The sequence below is a fragment of the Macaca thibetana genome, chromosome 20 (assembly GCF_024542745.1).
Source record: "Macaca thibetana thibetana isolate TM-01 chromosome 20, ASM2454274v1, whole genome shotgun sequence".
Lineage (NCBI taxonomy): Eukaryota > Metazoa > Chordata > Mammalia > Primates > Cercopithecidae > Macaca > Macaca thibetana.
Genome location: NC_065597.1, coordinates 66588008 through 66607513, shown reverse-complemented (window position 1 = coordinate 66607513; position 19506 = coordinate 66588008). Strand labels below are relative to the sequence as shown.

The 19506-nt window shown below is 41.6% G+C and overlaps 2 protein-coding genes across 2 annotated transcripts in view; one reads left to right on the top strand and one right to left on the bottom strand.

Annotated features, from left to right (window-relative positions):
• The window catches only part of TMEM114 (transmembrane protein 114), a 996508-nt gene that overhangs the window by 536077 nt on the left and 440925 nt on the right, over positions 1-19506 (bottom strand). The window lies entirely within an intron of this gene.
• HAPSTR1 (HUWE1 associated protein modifying stress responses) overlaps positions 1-19506 on the top strand; it is a 30184-nt gene that overhangs the window by 2794 nt on the left and 7884 nt on the right. The window contains exon 3 of the mRNA XM_050774453.1: positions 10148-10423. Coding sequence (XP_050630410.1) covers positions 10148-10423 — 276 coding nt within the window. The remainder of the gene's footprint in view (positions 1-10147; positions 10424-19506) is intronic.

Below are 19506 nucleotides of genomic sequence, written 5' to 3'. Positions count from 1 at the left end.
AAGGAACGCTAACTTTAGGGAATGAGGAACTATAATGCTACTAGTCCAGCCTTACTGAAAAAAGGGAACATGGTTAAATAGTGCCCCAGTGGTTGGCTTTGATTTTATATAGCTGTTTCTTAAATTGTGACTGAGTAAATTGCTTCAACATCTGTAGTGCTTGACGGTCTTGAACATTTTGGAATGGCTCTTGGTTTTGTCCAAAAAGGGAATTTTGAAATAATACTTAATTTAAAAAAAAGTTTCTTGGAGTGTAATTTACATACGGTAAAATCACCGTTTTAGAATGTGTACTTCGATTTTTTTTTTTTTTTAACAAGTAGAATATATCTGTCACCCCCACTCCAGCCCCTGGCAGTCACTGATTTGATTACTGTTTTTTCTTCTCCATCATGTCCTAAATAGAACCGTGCAGTCCTTGTAGCCTGTTGTGTCTGGCTTGTTCCACTTACTATGATAAGATTCACCCATCGAGTTCGCATTGCAGGTGTGCATAGTTCAATGCCTTTTAATTGGCGAGTATTGCTCTGTGGTGGCAGTACCATGATTTATTCTTTTGCTCTTGTTGGTATTGCTTTGTTCTTGAAGGGGAAGGCAACACATTTTTAGTGTTTTTATGTGCCAGGTTCTCAGCCTAGGCCATATGAAATGTGAGTTTCCTCTGGCTTTGGTGCTGTTGGGTGCTTGTAGAATGTGTCCTTTTAGGAGTAAGCTAGCAGTTTTCTTTAGTGCTAACTTTTCGTGTAAGAAGATGGATTCAGCATTTGAACTCTGAAATAATCCTTAATTTGATTGCTTCATTTTAAAATGTTTACAGTTTGCTAGTTTTCCTGCTCAGAAAACTTAATGAGGAACATTTATTTTTAGAAAACATCATATATGATTCTTGGATTATTGTAAATGCTAGATTGTCAGTCTGAACTAGTTTTATTTTGTACCTTGTTCCTGTACAATGAAAACACATCCTTTGCCTAATAGAAATGGTAAGTTGTGTCTTGTGGAATTTGATAGTATAATAACGTTTTCTTATTTGATTCAAGGAGTGTGTGGGTAATACTGTGGATAGTCTCACTTTTTCTTCTTTTCAGGGTGTGGTCTTTGGAGAACAGGCATACAGCTGTAGGAATAATTGGTTGCCTTAAATAGAACCAATAAAATTAGCAAGGTAGTGTCACAAGTGCATACAGCAGTAAGTAGTACTAAATTTAAATGATATTGGTTATAGTTCTGATTATTTAAATATAATTTAAGGGGGTAAAATTTGGTGGATACTTCTAAGTGGGCAGCAGGCAGCATTCTTGTATTTTGTATAATTAAGCACTTAATCTGACAAGGTAAAAATGGGTTATTTTGCAGCCTGGGGACAATTTGGCACTCCTACCAGCTTCTTGATAACTACCAAGAAGTTCACTAGGTTTTTATCTCAATCCTGACCTTCTTAATGAAGGTCAGGATTGAGATAAATACCCAGCAGATGGCCCCTTTTAGTTGTCAGTGGGCTTTTGAGAAGTTGAAAATTCAGTTAATTGGTTTTGTTGGAATGTGGCTAGAAGGATTTGGAAGATAATGTAAATGTGAGTTGAACTTGTCCCTTCAGCAAGGACAGAATTCAATAAAATGGAGTGCGTGGTTTCTTCTGCTGTAGATAGCAGGGTCGGGCTTTTCTTCCTCTTTTTGATAAAGGAAGCCAAAATCCTGATTGCTGGTTTTTAATTTGATAAATGTAAAGAGGATGGTGTTTCTTCAATATTCAGTAGTATTCTTAGATCAATATATTTTGTGATACCTGAAACTAAAGAAGAGGAGTAAAAAATCATTTTAATCTAGCTAGGGTTGATGTTTACCTGGGAAATACTTGGTCAAGCGTGCCTGTGTTCGCTCCTTACATTGGAGATCCCACTTTCCAGCAACCTGTGTGAGCCCGTGTTTGATTGTGCCCCATAGAGCCATTTCTCTAATTGTTCTTTCTCAGCTTTTCATGCTTTTCATGTTTTTCTTCCTTGATGCTTGTTTTCTTTGCCTCCACGTTTTGAAACTGCATTTGTAGCATTAGTTGCATGCAGTCCTGGATATTGCTGAAAGATGTTTCTGGTTATCTTGAACAGCATTTCCCTGAGCATCTGCAGCCTAGCAGTGCTTGCAGAGGGCTAGTGTCATTGTGAGTTGGAGTCTACTGCCACATTGCCTGAGTTCAGATCTTGACTCTGTTACTTTTTACCTTTATGGTCCTGGGGACAATGAAGCCAGGTGTTACTTCACCATTGTGCTCCTTGACTTGACTTAAATAGGGATAACTACCACAGATTCTAGTACAAGCTCTTAGCTTTGTGCCTGGCATAGTGAGTGCTCTGGCATTCATTGTGTTGGTCAAGTTTTAAGTATTTTTTGGATTTTTCTCAATGTGGGCAGGGCTTAAAACAAAGGGAAGTAATAATAGTTTATTTTCTTTTCTTTTTTCCTTGTGTTGGAATAAACTCTGGTGTGTACTCCCTTGTTCCTCTTTTTTCCCTAAATGGAGTAAATGTAAGTAGAATTGACAGGAAAAATAGTCTGATGCCCTTAAGTCCTGATTTTTGATACATCTTGATGCCAAGCCCTCTTTATATGTCTTACTTCATTGTGGCCATTTTGGACTCATGAACTAAAGGAGAACTGAGCATAATTGTAAATGTGTGGGCCAAGTGGCAGGTGACTTAGAAACAAATGGCCAGAAATCATATTTTACCTGGAGACTGGTGAAGCTGGTTTGTGACTCACTTGGCTGCAAAAAAATTATTGCTGAGTTTGAGACTTTGTTCAAAATACCTTAGTGTAGATTATAGTGAGAAACCCTGAGCATTATACTTTTAATACCTGTAATCCCAGCACTTTGGGAGGCTGAGGCAGGAGGATTGCTTGGGGGAATGTAGTGAGATCCCGTGTCTTAAAACTTTTTTTTTAATTTAAATATAATTTAAGGGGGGAAAATTTTTAATTTAAAAAAATGTTTAGCTTTGTCAGAAGCAGTAGCCTTAGTTATTCATAATAGTGTTTGTAGATTGTAGATTTTTATAGAAGACTGCTTTTTTTGTGTGTAGCTCTTATTTTTTTCCCTTTTTTTTTTTTTTTGAGACAAAGTCTTGCTCTTGTCCCCCAGATTGGAGTGCAATGGCTTGATCTCGGCTCACTGCAACCTCTGCCTCCCAGGTTCAAGCGATTCTCCTCCCTCAGCCTCCTGAGTAACTGGGATTACAGGTGCCTGCCACCACACCAGGCTAATTTTTCTGTTTTTTTTTTTTTTTTTTTTTTTTTTTTTTTTGAGACAGAGTCCTGCTCTGTTGCCCAGGCTGTAGTGCAGTGGCGCCATCTCTGTGCACTGCAAGCTCTGCCTCCTGGGTTCATGCCATTCTCCTGCCTCAGCTTCCCAAGTAGCTGGGACTACAGGCGCCCGCCGCCACGCCCTTTTTTTTGTATTTTTAGTAGAGACAGGGTTTCACTGTGTTAGCCAGGATGGTCTTGATCTACTACCTCGTTATCCACCCGTCTTGGCCTCCCAAAGTGCTGGGATTACAGGCGTGAGCCACCACGCCTGGCCTAATTTTTGTATTTTTAGTAGAGATGAGGTTTCACCGTGTTGGGACAGGCTGGTCTCGAACTCCTGACCTCAGGTGATCCGCCTGCCTTGGCCTCCCAAAATGCTGGGATTACGGGCGTGAGCCACCGCGCCTGGTTGCTTTCCTTTTCTCTTTTCTTTTCTTTCTTTTTTTTTTTTTTTGGAGACAGGGTCTCATTCTGTCACCCAGAGGTGGGAGCGCAGTTGTGCTGTCTTGGCTCACTGCAACCTCCATCTTCCAGGGTCAAGTGATCCTCCCACCTCAGCCACTGAGTAGCTGGAACCACAGGCACCCACCACCATGCCCAGCTAAGTTTTTGTAGTAGAGATGAGGTTTTGCCATATTGCCCAGGCTGGTCTCCTGAGCTCAGGTGATCCACCTGTCTCAGCTTCCTAAAGTGCTGGGATTACAGCTGTGAGCCACCATACCCAGCCTGTGCGTACTTTTTCTGTGAAAGGATAGGTTGGTTGCAAGTATCAGAAAACACAAGTTGGGCTGGCTTTAGCTGTATGGACATGTACTGGACCCTCTGACTTAAAAGGCCACAGCAGGATTGACTTAATTGAGCGGCCCAGGCTCTCCTGCTCTGTTTTCCCCGTGTGTGCACTAGCATACTTTGTCATCAGGCTGGCTTCATTATGTTGGCAGAATGGCTTGTGGCTCATGTCTTAGGGCCACTCAGTGAAGCTTAGAAGAGCCTAAAAATGACTTCTGTCATCTCTTGGCCATAAGGGGTCACTTGCTTACCCACAACCATTAATAGGGGTACATAGGGTTATGCAGATGAGTTGAGGGCTAAGCCACAACCCCTTAAGCAAATGTAGAGGGAGTTTCTCTCAGAACACGGTTGCTATCTAAACAAAAACTTGGAGTGCTTTAAGAAGGGGAGGACAAGGATTGGATGCCAGGCAGGCAACAAACAGTGGTTATTAAGATTCTCCCCCTGGGCTGGGCGAGGTGGCTCACACCTGTAATCCCAGCACTTTGGGAGGCTAAGGTGGGCAGATCATCTGAGGTCGGGGGTTCAGGACCAGCCTGACCCACATGGAGAAACCCCATCTCTGCTAAAAATACAAAATTAGCTGGGCGTGGTGGCTCATGCCTGTAATCCCGGCTACTTGTTAGGCTGAGGCAGAAGAAACGCTTGAACCCGGGAGGCAGAGGTTGTGGTGAGCCGAGATCGTGCCATTGCACTCCAGCCTGGGTGACGAGCGAAACTCCATCACAAAATAAAATAAAATAAAATAAAAATTCTCCCCCTGGTCCCTGGTCGTTTGTTTTGTGTACTAGGTGAAGGTTAGGTAAATACGTAAGTAACTAGGAGGTATGCTTACTTTTGGATAACACTTCCTTAGGGAATACGATTGGAAAGTGTTCTATTTTGGCTGTCCCTTAGATTGTTACATTCCTGAAGAAACATACGTTGTCTTTACTGGTTGGAGTGCCATGGCTCATACCTGTAGTCCCAGCACTTGAGGCTGAGGGGAGAGGATCTCTTGAGGCTAGGAGTTTGAGATCAACCTGGGCAACATAGTGAGACCCTGCCTCTACCCTTTCCCCCAAAAAAGAATAAAATACTTTTCTGTGTGGTGGACTGACTAGTGCAAATCTAACTCTTAGGTTGAAATCTTACGTAGTCAGTAGTATTTCTTCGGAAGTGTTGTTTTGGTTGTAGCATTGTGCTCTTAAGGTTTGTAGATTGTCTGTGATTGAGAGATGGCTTCTCATTTGAGGAAGAGATAGGTCATAGAAGGAACTCTGTCACTGAACTTTGGACACAAGGCCCTTTGAACTTCAGTTCCTTGTTATAAACTTGCGATACCTGCTCTAATTCACATGAAGTTTTGTGTGTATCAAAAAGCTGTAAGTAGTGTAATCTAATAAATTTTATGCAGTCATGTAAGAAAGTTATGCATTTGGTCTTCAGAATCAATATAATTATTTGCCCTCTGCCCCCACCCCAGCCCATTGTGGTGGGAGTATTTGTCTTCTAAAATCTGTTGGATTCAGTTTCACATGCTTATATAAAAACATTAAAAAAAAAAAAAGGAAATATGGGATACCTACTATGACTGGTGTGTGAATCAGTTCGTTTTCTTTTGAGATGGAGTCTTGCTCTGTCACCCAGCCTGGAGTGCTGTGGTGCAGTCTTGGCTCACTGCAACCTCTGCCTCGCAGACTCAAATGATTCTTCTGCCTCAGCCTCCCAACTAGCTGGGATGACAGGTGCCTGCCACTAAGCCTGGCTAATTTTTATATTTTGAGTAGAGATGAGGTTTCACCATGTTGACCGTGCTGATCTCAAACTCCTGGCCTCAAGTGATCCGCCCACTTCAACCTCCCAAAAGTGCTGGGATTATGTGTATGAGCCACCGAGCCACGCCTGCCCAGTTCCTTTTTTGAATAAGGAAATGAATGTGTTGTGGTTAAAGGTTAGATTGACATTTCAGTGCCCTTGGAGTTTGCCTAACCTTCAAGTTTGTGGCTCTTTTCCACAGTGACTTCGGTTTCGGTAAAATAGTGTTGGACACAAGACTGGCCACGGTTTCTGTGCTCTGTTTTTCGGGGATAGGTACCCGAAAGCCCATGCTTCTAGAACTGGGGTGTGCTGAAAGCAGCGTTTGGCTGAGAGCCGTCAAGAGGCCGTGTGTGTGTGTGCGTGTGTGTGTGTGTGTGTGTGTGTGAGATTATCCACTGGACAGTAGTTTGTCCTGGGATTACGTTAAAATGTAGTCATGCCTAACATTCTCCAGTAAGCATGCAGGTCTCCTAATTAGCCCAAGGTATGAGAAAGATTTTTTTTCAATCAGGTAACTATTTAAAAAGAACTCTATTTTAAATACTTCACCAGGTACATGGGACTTTATATTTTGGGAGATAACTGAGGTTGGGTTTGAGTGGTAAGGCAATTGGACTTGGTTTTTTTTTTTTTGAGACGGAGTCTCGCTGTGTTGCCCAGGCTGGAGTGCAGTGGCGGGATCTCGGCTCACTACAAGCTCTGCCTCCCGGGTTCTCGCCATTCTCCTGCCTCAGCCTCCGAGTAGCTGGGACTACAGGCGCCCGCCACCACGCCCGGCTAGTTTTTTGTATTTTTAGTAGAGACGGGGTTTCACCATGTTAGCCAGGATGGTCTCGATCTCCTGACCTTGTGATCCACCCGCCTCAGCCTCCCAGAGTGCTGGGATTACAGGCTTGAGCCACCGCGCCCGGCCGGACTTGGTTTTCAGAATATAGTGTTAAGAGTAAAAAACTACATTATGCTCCGGTGGTGCAAAAACATACTTAAAACATTAAATGTTGTATCTGCTTTTCTCTTCTAGGACCTTCTAGTCTGTAAGGGTAGTGTTTGCAAAATGCTTGACTTTTAGTGTACTCATAGTCTGTTCTGATGTTGAGACTTGGTCATCTCAGAATTTTTGAGGTGAAATAGTTGTCAGTTGCATAATTTTTTTAAAGAGGTTCACAACTTCTTACATAACTGTCTTATATCTAAGCCAGGCTACTAGTGATTATTGAGTTTTCCCAGTGTTCAAATCTGTGATGAAACCATTAGTCCCTTGCAGATCTGACTGTTGGACTTCTTGTGTCTTCAATCAAAACAAACCAAAACTTGGCCAAGCTCTTCCCAGGATAGTTTTTTTTTTTTTAAAACCACCTCACGTGGCCCCTTCCCTTTGGCCCTTGAGTTTTGTATCAGGTTTAGCTTCTCTTTTTTTGCTGTCTGGTTTGGCAGGTGTATGTTTACGTGCCTACTTCATTTTTCTTTCTTCCTTTTTTTTTTTTTTTTTAAGAGAGTGTCTTGTTCTTTCACCCAGGCTGGAGTGAAGTGGCACACTCTCGGCTCATTGCCACCTCCGCCTTCTGGGTTCAAGTGATTCTCCTGCCTCAGCATCCAGAGTAGCTGGGATTACAGGTGCCTGCCACCACGCCTGGCTACTTTTTGTATTTTTAGTAGAGATGGGGTTTTGCCATCTTAGCCAGGCTGGTCTCGAACTCCTGACTTCAGGTGATCCACCTGCCTTGGCCTCCCAAAGTGCTAGGATTACAGGCATGAGCCACCACGCCCGGTCATCTTTTTTTGCTCTCTCCAAGCCTGCTTCAGACTTGTTTCTTGTATCCCTTTTTTACTATGCTTCAGACTTTTTTCCTCTGTTTCTCCAGGTCTGGGCTTACCTCGTAACATTTGGCTTTTGAAGAATAAAATTTCCTTGTTCTCTTCAGAAACAGAAACTTCTTCATTTATAAGCTTGATTAAAAGCAGTTCTTCTAGGTAGGATAGGTTTAAAAACGTGATTGCTTCTAGGTTAACACATTTTACATTTATCCTTTATGTGGTTTGATAAGATAAGTTTTAGTTGCTCAATGACTTGATTTCTCTTAATGCCTCCAGCTCTTTCAGAATCATTTAAGTTTTAGGTACAGCATTACAAAGTCATCTTTAGGTTTGTCCACCCCTTTAGGGTTGGCTCATCTAAATCTTTTCTTAAAGAGTTGGGAAAGTGGTGATCGTCTCTAATGCTATTTATATTCAAAATGGTGGAGTCCTTGCTTTATTTATGAAGAAGTGAGAAATCAAGATTATTGATTCACATTATACCAGTAGTGAGACACTGGAGAAGTTACTTCACTTTTGAGCTGCTTTTTATGTTTGTAAAATTAGAATAATCCACCTTCTCAAAGTTGTGATGGAGAAGATATGAATGCACTCTATAGCATATTAGGTTTCCAAATTGATGTCGAATTCTAGTCCTGGTCCTTTTTATTTTGAAGTCTTTTTTCTTTTTAACATCCCAGGTCCTACATTGATTATTTTTTTAAGAGAAAAGATCTGTGGACAATATCCTTGTTTTTCTTTCTTCAGCAGTAAAGACTATCATCTGCCAAAGAGTCAGCCTTATTATAAAGTTCTGGTTGTTCTGCTGCCCTCTTGACATTTTCTTTAATAGTGCAAATTCAGCTTGGGATCCTCTGTGATGTCTGGATGATTGTTTTTTTTTTTTCCTGGAACACAGCTTTACATTGTTTGACGATTGCCCATCCTTTCAGAGTCTACTGTAGACATAGCAGACAAGAAATTAAAGCCGCCGGGTGCAGTGGCTCACGCCTGTAATCCCAGCACTTTGGGAGGCCGAGGCGGGTGGTCAATGAGGTCAGGAGTTCGAGACCAGCCTGACCAACATGGTGAAGCCCGGTCTCTATTTAATACAAAATTTAGCCAGGTGTGGAGGCGTGCGCCTGTAATCCCAGCTGAGGCAGGAGAACCCGGGAGGCGAAGGTTGCAGTGAGCCAAGATTGAGCACTACAGCCTGGGCAACAGACTCCGTCTCAGAAAATGAAATAAAATGAAATAAAATAAAATGAAATAATCAAAGCCGGGAAAAGTAATAGAGAAATGTACACAGTGTTGTTGCTTTTACAAAAAGTTCAAGGATAAAGTAAAGATGTTGGTTAATGCTGTTAAAGACATACTGGTGATTTTCTGCTGGCACAGCAGCTCAATTAAAAATAAATTGCACGGCCGGGCGCGGTGGCTCAAGCCTGTAATCCCAGCACTTTGGGAGGCCGAGACGGGTGGATCACGAGGTCAGGAGATCGAGACCATCCTGGATAACACGGTGAAACCCCGTCTCTACTAAGAAGTACAAAAAACTAGCCCGGCGAGGTGGCAGGCGCCTGTAGTCCCAGCTACTCGGGAGGCTGAGGCCGGAGAATGGCGTGAACCCGGGAGGCGGAGCTTGCAGTGAGCTGAGATCCGGCCACTGCACTCCAGCCTGGGCTACAGAGCGAGACTCCGTCTCAAAAAATAAAAAAATAAAAAAATAAAATAAAATAAATAAATTGCAGTGACTTAAATTTTCAAATACTTTTTTCAACTAGATGAAACCACTGAAAGGTAGGGGTCATTTTACCAAAACCCAGGTGGAGTATACACAAAGAATCAAGTCTGGGAGATCTATTGGGAATGGTTGAGTTACAGGAAGCTGTTGGGAACTGGAAGGAGAATGAGAATATACCCAGGGAAATAAATAAAGCTTTTTGTTTCCACCATGCTATTTGGTTTTAGTGTTGAGCTGTCAGTCAGAATTAATTTTTCCTTCTAAAACGTTTGTCGCTGTCTTCAGCTTGTTCCTGAATCTTGGTGCTGAATCTGTCAGTAGGAGTGCATTTCCACAATGACGTGGTAAATGCAGATGACTGTGGCCTGAGGCCACAAAATGCTGGGATGTGCAATACTTAGACATCTGTTGAATGATGTGATGCAAGTTATTTTAGGTAGTTCCATTACAGATAACTAATATGTTTCTGTTAAAAAAATTTTTTTTAACAAGACAAGCTCCAGGACTGCGTTAAGTCAACACTGAATTTAGACATTAAGATTAAATTTTATATATAACATTTTCATTATGACTAATCATTTCAGTTTATATTACTGATACAGAGGCCACATCATGGTATTCACTTTGGTTAGCTTGTAAAATGGTTTTCTTTAGGAGGGAATACAATTTGACTCTAATGATCATGATACATGTTTTCTTTTTCTTTATTTCTAACAGAAAGCGTGGATACCCATCAACGAAGTTTTGATATTGGAATTCAGATTGGCTATCAGCGACGCAATAAGGATGTGTTGGCTTGGGTTAAAAAACGCAGAAGAACTATTCGTAGAGAAGATTTGATCAGCTTCCTGTGTGGAAAAGTTCCTCCACCACGAAACTCTAGAGCTCCCCCAAGACTGACTGTAGTGTCCCCTAACCGAGCTACTTCAACGGAAACTAGCTCATCTGTAGAGACTGATTTGCAACCCTTCCGGGAAGCCATAGCTCTGCATGGTAAAGCCGTTTAAACATATTTCTTTGGAAAAATGGTTAAGAGGGTGCCTGTGGACCCATTTTTCACTTTTAGGTTTAGGTCCAGATACGCTGTTTTTTGTCTATTACAGTAAACAGCTTGCTCTAGAAATGTTTAATAGAATGTAAGCTAAACCTTATATGGGTGATTTCTGTCAGATAACCCATCCTAGAAAATGTTTTTAGAAAGTTAGTTTGAGCTTATTGGTGTTAAAATTACATATCTTTCTGCAGTGTTGATTAGAATTTATCGCTTTACAGTTATGTGTTGTACATGTTTTTCTCCTCTTCTGAAGTCAAAGAGGAAGTTCTTGTGTCTTAAGAATTCTGTTATATTTCTAATGGTCCATGACAGGCAAGTAAGGTGGGAGATTGTTGGGTTAGTTCTCATGGGACCTGGGACCTCCCTTGATACCTTTCTTACTTAGTCTGCTATAGATGGTGGGAGAGGATGGATGTAAGATTCGACCTTCTGCCTATCGTCCAGTCCCTCAGGTTCCTTGCGCTTTAAGAGGCGGGCCCAGCAGAGTTCAGCCAGTGGACAGGTGGATCGCTATCTCCCCAGACCAGACCTGTCATAAGAAGGCACTCTTGGCTAGGGGATTTTAGTATTGCTGGAGAAACCCAGGGAATGTAGTCAGTGATAAGTCTGTTGTTGCTTGTTGCTCTCTAATACAGACTTCCAAATAGAGCTGGGAGAGTTAACCTGTGTGACAGCATTTAATACTGCTTAAGGAAAGAAAGCAACAGAATAATAAGACTTGCTTGAAACCATGGTGAAAACATGGACCACGCAGATGGCTAAGCAGGTAGAAGTAATTAGGTCATGAATTCTTTTTTTTTTTTTTTTTTTTTTGGAGATGGAGTTTCGCTCTTGTGGTGCGAGCTGGAGTGCAGTGGTGTGATACTGGCTCACCGCAACCTCCGCCTCCGGGTTCAAGCAATTCTCCTGCCTCAGCCTCCTGAGTAGTTGGGATTACAGGCATGCACCACCACGCCTGGCTAATTTTTTAGAGACAGGGTTTCACCATGTTGGTCAGGCTGGTCTCGAACTCCCAACCTCAGGTGATCCACGCCACCTCGGCCTCCCAAAATGCTGGGATTACAGGCGTGAGCCACTGCGCCTGGCCGTGAGTCTTGTTGACAGTTAACATTTTTGGGCCATAGTACAAGTCATCTAAAACAAAGTAACCTGGTAAGGTGCTAAGAAATAGTGGGATGTGAAGAAACTTTATTGAAGTTGAATCATTGAAACTTTAATACCTGTAGAGATTTTGTTCTCTCTGGCAAACTGTAGTTCTTTCCTGAAACCCCAATGTTGTTTTTTCGGTGTTAGTGTTTAGGACAATTAAAAACAAAAACATGAATTGCAGGAAAGTTCAGGTTGTATGGATGCAGTACTTAAAACTGCACACTGTTCCTAATAGAGTGGAGTAGTTAGGCTGTCAGAACTTTGGAAGCTTGGGCAAAAATGGGATCTGTTGATACTGAATTAGAGAGTTTCACATCTTTTCCCCTAAAGTTTGGGAAAACAGTTAACTAGAGGTGTAGTGTACATAGTTTGTTAGATTAATTTTAGTGCATGGTAGTATTTGATGCAGTTGTCTCTTAAGTATTGTGATTTTCTTCCTTTTTTAAAAGGGTTGTGGCTCATTCCATGCTTCTCTTAAGGTATCTTTTTTACTCTATTGTACTGTTACGTTTTAGAAGAGAGTTTTAAGAAACATAAAAACCACACTTGTTATCTTAAGGTAGCAGTAGTGTACATAGTAGTAAAAAGGGCAAGCCAGCCTCCTCTGCCCTCAAAAAACTGTATCCTCCAACTCCCATGTATTTTCTTATATTGCAAGTGTTCCATCTGTGATTTATTGTTTTCCTGAACTTTGGGAGTTTTAAGTAATGATACAGTTGAAGGGACTGTTTATAATTTTCACATGTTTAAGTTGTGAGGATTTAAAACTTAAATATAAGGTTTTGTGTAGGAAAAAATGATCTTTACCTCCAGTAAATTTCTTATGTAGCACTAATCCAGTACAGATTGGAGACTGAATGCATTCTTACTCTTAGGGTTCATACCTTTAATTCATGGGTTAAAACAGTGTTGTGGTGAAGTAATAGGGCCCCTTGAAAGACTCTACAGAAACATAAATTATACTGAGTTGTGCTCTACTGGTTTGTGAGAACATCAGTGTATTAAGGAGAATGGTAGTTGAATTTGAATATTTAAAGTAATTTGAATGGTTCTGGTACTAGGGTCATTGTTAACTACTAATGCTGATTAGTGACTTTAACTGGGTGTCCTTATTATCTGATTTGTTTGAAGTGAACACTGTTATGGTGCTCTTTTAAGATGTACTTGGAAACACCATAGTTAGGGTAAATACAATGCCAGAATTCAGTCTTGCATATTATTTGCTTAGCCAAATTCATGAAGTAAAAGGCCAAATTGAAGTTTTTGGAGTTTTGCATTGAGGGTGGGTCCAAATTCATGTGTTTGGAGAGCAAAAGGACATGGGAAAAGAATTGGTATATTGAGGCAGGCTTGAGTTTATAATCAAAGCAAACTCAACATTCCTCTTCATGTCCTATGTATTTAAGAGAGGACAGTTTTCCCTCAGTTTTTTTTCCCCTTCCTTACCCCTATCCCCATGAAATACAGCCCAACCAAACAAACATGTTCTTAATTTAAAGGAATATGGCAGACTTGATGCCTGCTGAATATTTCATGTAGATAGAGTGTGACAATGAATGAGACCCCAAGTCATTACCCTTGTAAGCCTCGGAATCCAGTTTAGTGGGAGAGACTAATGTAAACAGCTTTAATCAAAAGTATATCAATTGGCCAGGTGCTGTGGCTCACACCTGTAATGTCTGCACTTTGGGAGGCCAAGGTGGGTGGATCACTTGAGGTCAGGAGTTTGAGACCACCCTGGCCAACATGGTGAAACTTTCTATTTAAAGAAAAAAAGGGTATATCAATTTATGGTTATCAAACAGGTTGGTTTGTTTTTTTGAGACTGAATCTTGCTCTGTAGCCCAGGCTGAAGTGCAGTAGCGTAATCTTGGCTTACTGCGACTTCCGCCTCCTGGGTTCAAGTGATTCTCATGCCTCAGTCTCCCGAGTAGCTGGGATTACAGGCGCCTGTCACCACGTCCAGCTAATTTTTGTATTTGTAGTAGAGACAGGGGTTTCACCATGTTGGCCAGGCTGGTCTCGAACTCCTGACCTCAGGTGATCTGCCTCAGCCTCACTGCTTGCCCCTAAGTGCTAGGATTGCAGGTGTAAGCCACTGCACCGGCCTCAAATAGTTTTTATCAAAGCTACTTCAATTAGTGGCTAGCAGGGCTTAAACACTAATGCAGTGCTTTATTTTGACACTTGTCTGCAGCATACTGCTTTTTTTCCTGTGTCCTGTGGGACCTAGTCATTTGTATGTTAGACTCACAGAGGAATTAAAGAGATAAACATGCATGTGCTAAATAGATTTCTGTCTTGCTTTGTTATCCTGTCTTAAAATAACATTATAAATTTCCCAAGAGTTAAATTAATACTAATAACTGGTAACTTGTTTTTATGTAAACAGCATACTTGAGCCCAGAAATCTTCTGGACTGCTTTATGGATCTCTGCCTGCCCTTCTCATTGGTCCTCTGTTCATCCCTTCTCTTCTAGAGCTTCTCCTTACCTTGGCTTCTCTTCTGCCACATTGGCCTGCCTGACCTGTCCTCAGGCCCAATCACTGCCCTAGATTACATTCCCCAGCTCTTCACTTCCAAATCTGGGCCTCTCGTTTAGATCTTCTCTCCTGACTGCCAGATGGCATGTCCCACTGTCCTCCGGTGTATATCTCCAAAGTGTCCCACGGGCATTTGTCTCAGATGAAGTTTCAGGTTGGACTCATTCTTCTGCCCCAACAGCAGAATGACTCATTGAGCCATTCAGCACATTCTCTATATGGCAGATTCGGTGCTGTCTCTGGAAATACATCAATATACAGCGATTCTTTTTTCTGTTGAGGCAAACATAGATTTGGACAATTTCTATTCAGGTCATGAATGTGGTATGTGGAAGATATTCTGAGAGCAGAAAGGGATGTTTTACAGCACAGCCAGCTGTGTGGCGCTCATGGCAGGCCCTCTGGAGGAGTTGAGCCTGGGCTCTTGGGCTAATGTTTCAGCTCTCACTTCCTTCTGAGCTGTTGTTGCCAGTCCATCTTTCATGAGACCATTGGAATGATCTTTCTGGTCTTGTCACTTCATGGTTTAATGTTTCCCCGGGGCCTACACAGTGAAGTCCAAATTCAGCATGGTGTATTACAAGACCCTTACGATCCAGTGTTAACCAGGGGTTAGGTATCCTAGCCATACTGTTTATCTCTTGAATACCTCTGTGCTGTGTGACGAGTCCAGCCCCTACGTGTTCATACCTCACTTCTGTGACACCCTTCCTTCAGGTCTCCCAATCTCTGTAGCCTCCCTGAACTATGCATTTGCTCTGCTGCTTGATTTGTTTCTGTGACTGTCCCATTCCTCTCGGCACACATGATAGCATGGACCTTGTCTTGGTCCTTTTTTTTTTTTTTTTGGCTTTAACAGAACATAGCAAAGAACTTGACATAGATGTATTCTGAGTTTACCACTGGAGTTACCACAGAGGTCTGCTAAGTGAATACAACACAGTGGGGACCCAGAACCTCTAGAAAGGGTTGAGAATTACAGTCCCCAGATAGCTACAATCAGGAAATAATGTAACCTGTTTGCCTAGGGTGCTACATACAACTGAGACTTCCATGGGACCTTAGGGTGATAACCATTAAACCTACTCTTTCAGTGTTTGTTTACTTTGTAAAAGCATCACACTAAGGAGGTTGTCATTTAATCCTCATACCTACCCTGGGTTATTAACACTGTTGATGAAGAAAGGTTTACTTGGCTAAGATATGGAGCAGTTTAGTAAGTGGTAGAATAGATACTCCAGTCCTGTCTCCAAAATGCATATTTTTTTGAATTAAAAAAATTTTTAGTTTTCAATATATTTCTTATTTTTGACTTTTTATTTTCTGTAGAGTTGGAGTTTCACCATGTTGTCCCGTCTGGTCTCTATCTCATGGGTGCAGGCCATCCCCCAATCTCGACCTCCCAAAGTGTGGGGAATACTGGCATGAGCCACGGTGCCTGGCCTCAAAATGCACACCCTTAACCACTATACCCTTATGTTTTTAGATGTGGGATTTTTGTCTACCACATCGTCCCCACTAAGACCTAGGGCTTAGGTGTTGAGGTGGGAAAGATCTTTAGGCTTTTCTTCTCAAAATTAATCAGAAACGATGTGAATTTTATATCTCTTTCTGTGGTTTTCCCTATAAGCAAATCTGGATTAGTAGACTTAAAGGTGAATAAACAACTGTATCCCTGGTTCACTGGTTAGGAAGAGTACATAGTCTTTGTGTATAGGCTATTTTCCTTGGTAACCTTGGGCAACGTGCTCCACCTCTCCAAGCCAGTCTCCTTTGTGAAAGGTGATACAAGATAATACATTAAATGAGAACCCAGGCAGGTTACCTACCCTACCATGACACTGGAAGTATTCTTTGCCTTGAGGAAAGGAGAATTCTGGTTTGTTCCCGGTCCTGTGGGTACCCTCTTTTCCCCTGGGCAATTTTACTATAAAAATAGACCAAGGATCTCAAGGCCCAGTGGCTTTTGCCTTCTGGGATACTTTTTTGCCTCCCTGTTTAGTAAAGGTCACATTTTAAATTGCAGCTAACACGCTGGAGGGGGTCAGATCATTTAGAACTTTGACTTCGTAAATATTACTTGCTAAGATCTTGAGCTTGTCTGATGTTGTGACCGACTAGTGAAGTTGGTTACATTGTCTTTCTCCTCACTGGAGGGAGAGATTTGGAGTTGCCCTGTCCAACCCAGTGCTATCTCTGGAAAGGGTTGGATTGAAATCTGGGCTCCCTTCATTCTGAGCTGTCATCATGGGGGTTAGGTGAAAAGGGTCCCGAGTAAGAAGATGGCGTGGGTCCTAGGGTGGGGAGCCAGATGCCAAGTCAGAGTTCACTCAGTAGCTTTATGCAAAGCCCCACTCTGACTCGTAGCATCTCATAGGTGGTCTCTGCAAGTTGCTGACCCTGATTCAGACTGTTCCATAAAAATCAGACACTTGGTTTAGTTCCCAAACTGATTTTGATGACATTCTTGACTGCAGGGCTTGGAGGTAACCCCACTGGGTCTGAGTTGTTCCTCTGTAAAGTTACACATCATTTCAGACTCAAAGGCCTTTAGCATGCAGGGTCTGGTGTCATAATAGGCACTGATGGGAACCATTACTATCATTGGCTTTTGGCTTTACTCTTCCCAGTTGTGAGTTCCTTTCCTGTTTAAAACAAGTTTTAAAGACAGGGGGACTTGGGCAAGCCCAGGCAGTGTAGCCTTTAATATAAAAATTTCAAAACAAAGGAAAAAAACTTTGTAAATTGTTTTTTTAAAGCGGTGCTTTGTGAGTTACAAGACAGCAGCAGCTCCTCAGTGTTGATTGCCGAGGCCTTTTTGGTTTGAAAACTCTGCTTTCTTTGTGAATTTGGTGTTAGGAGTTCTTACTGTTATTCTGCAACCTTTACTATTGTCCTTTATTTACTGAACACAGTGAATACCAAGCGCTCTGTTTATTAGAGGCTAAGAGTAGGGGCAGGTGATTAAAGAAACAAAAATGCTAATAATCTCCTCAAGGAGTTTCTGGCCTAATAAATTATAGTAGACAGTGTGAAGTGTCTAAACGCAGGGAATCAGATTGAGGCACAGTGTCATCTCCTTGAGAATTAATAGGCTGCATTTCTGGGTTCCTCCCCCCCGCCTTTTTTTTTTTGCCCAACAGTCTTTCTGTGGACTGCATGGAACTTCTTACTCTCTCAAATCATTAAGTTGCTTGATAATATTCTTGGATTTGGAGAAACTGGGTGTAGGGCTCTATGAAAAAATCATTCAAAATCGGGTTTAGGGGTATAAGGTTGGATAGGATGTTTTACAAAGAAGAATTTAAGGCAGATAACTAATTTGTCACATCCAAAATAGAAAACTGCTACCTTTTCCCTAGAAAAGGAAAGCTCATTTTAGGCAGCCTAAACCAGTAAGATTTTCTTTCTCCTCCAAGTGCAGATTTTTGTACCCTTTGTTTGTCAAAACCTTCTTTGGCCCTACACATGCAAGAGTGATAAGGAAGTTACCACATTTTTTTGAGAACAAATCACTCCTGATAAAATTTCTTAGACAATTGATCATTTTAAGAATAAATTTAATTGTGTTTGGCTGTGTCTTGCCCCTTTCGTGTCACTCTTCTACCTCTTCCATCACTATAGCTAAATATTTAGAAGTATGTCTTGACAGCAGCACGAATGTTTCGATTAAGTATTTTAAAACTGATGGATGGTATGGCCGGGCGCAGTGGCTCACGCCTGTAATCCCAGCACTTCGGGAGACCGAGGTGGGTGGATCACCTGAGGTCAGGAGTTCGAGACCAGCCTGACCAACATGGAGAAACCCCGTCTATACTAAAAATACAAAAATTAGCCAGGCGTGGTGGCACATGCCTGTAATCCCAGCTACTCAGCAGGCTGAGGCAGGAGAATTGCCTGAACCTGGGAGGCAGAGGTTGCAGTGAGCCGAGATCGCGCCATTGCACTCTAGCCTGGGCAACAAGAGCAAAACTCAGTCTCAAAACAAAACAAAACAAAACAAAACAACCTGATGGTATAGTACGAAAGAAACATCTTGCAGTTTTCTGTTGTAGAGAATTAATTAGAACCAACCTGTTGGATTATACCATTCACCTTTCAGAATCCTTCTCTCTGGAAACCCACACTCCTCCCAGCAGTGTGTGGAACACAGTTGATTCTCAAGGAATGCTTGTTGAATGTTGCAGTCTGCATCTTCTTGAAATAGAACTGTTGATAGCTGTTTAAAAGTAAAATGTGTCTAAAAAACATTTGGAAATTAGATGTAAGAGATTAATGCACCAAAGCAATCTCTTAATTACTTAAAATGAATTATTTCAAAGAATCTTCTTTAATTGAATTTTCTGTGAAGTCTGAAATTTGTAAATTACGCCCCTTTGTTCAAACCAACCCCTGAAAAGAACAGTTAAGGCAGTTAAGATACCATTAAAATTTTCAATAAAAAGTTGGCATTTTCTGTGTATTAAGATTAGATGTGCACTTTGGGAGGCCGAGACGGGCGGATCATGAGGTCAGGAGATCGAGACCATCCTGGCTAACATGGTGAAACCCTGTCTCTACTAAAAAATACAAAAAACTAGCCGGGCGAAGTGGCGGGTGCCTGTAGTCCCAGCTACTCGGGAGGCTGAGGCAGGAGAATGGCGTGTACCCGGGAGGCGGAGCTTGCAGTGAGCTGAGATCCGGCCACTGCACTCCAGCCTGGGCGACAGAGCATGACTCCGTCTCAAAAAAAAAAAAAAAAAAAAAAAAAAGATTAGATGTTAGCTGCTGAAGTTTGTGGAGGTAGGACATAAAGCTTCCAACATCAGTAGTGCAAAATTGTGTTGAACCCGCAGTAACATTTTGTTGAACATTTTTTTCATTGCAGTGGAAAGGGCCATGTAGCATGCCTCAAAGACAGGTTACTCAGCCTGGTGCTTGTTTAATTCATTCAAGTTTAATTTTCTCACTGATTTTATGATTAATTTCTTGGAAAATTTGAAAGTTTTCAATAAGTAAATGAGTATCTTGTTATCCCACTATATGGAGATTAACTGCAGTTCAATGTTTGGTGCATTTTCTTTTAGTCTTTTTTTCAATGTATAAATATTAAAATTATTTCATAGTTGAGATCATACTGCATATATGATACTGTATCTTGCTTTTTTCATTTTAACGTCGTGAGCAATTTTCCCATGACATTAAAAACTGTCTTTGAAAAATGGAAAGCATTTGGGGCTGTCAGCATAACTGAAAATGTTTTCTTGGTGTGACACATGTATCTTTGTAATTGGTTTCATTTAGTGTGCTTTATTTCAATAAAAATTCAGTATTATAATTTACAGATTGG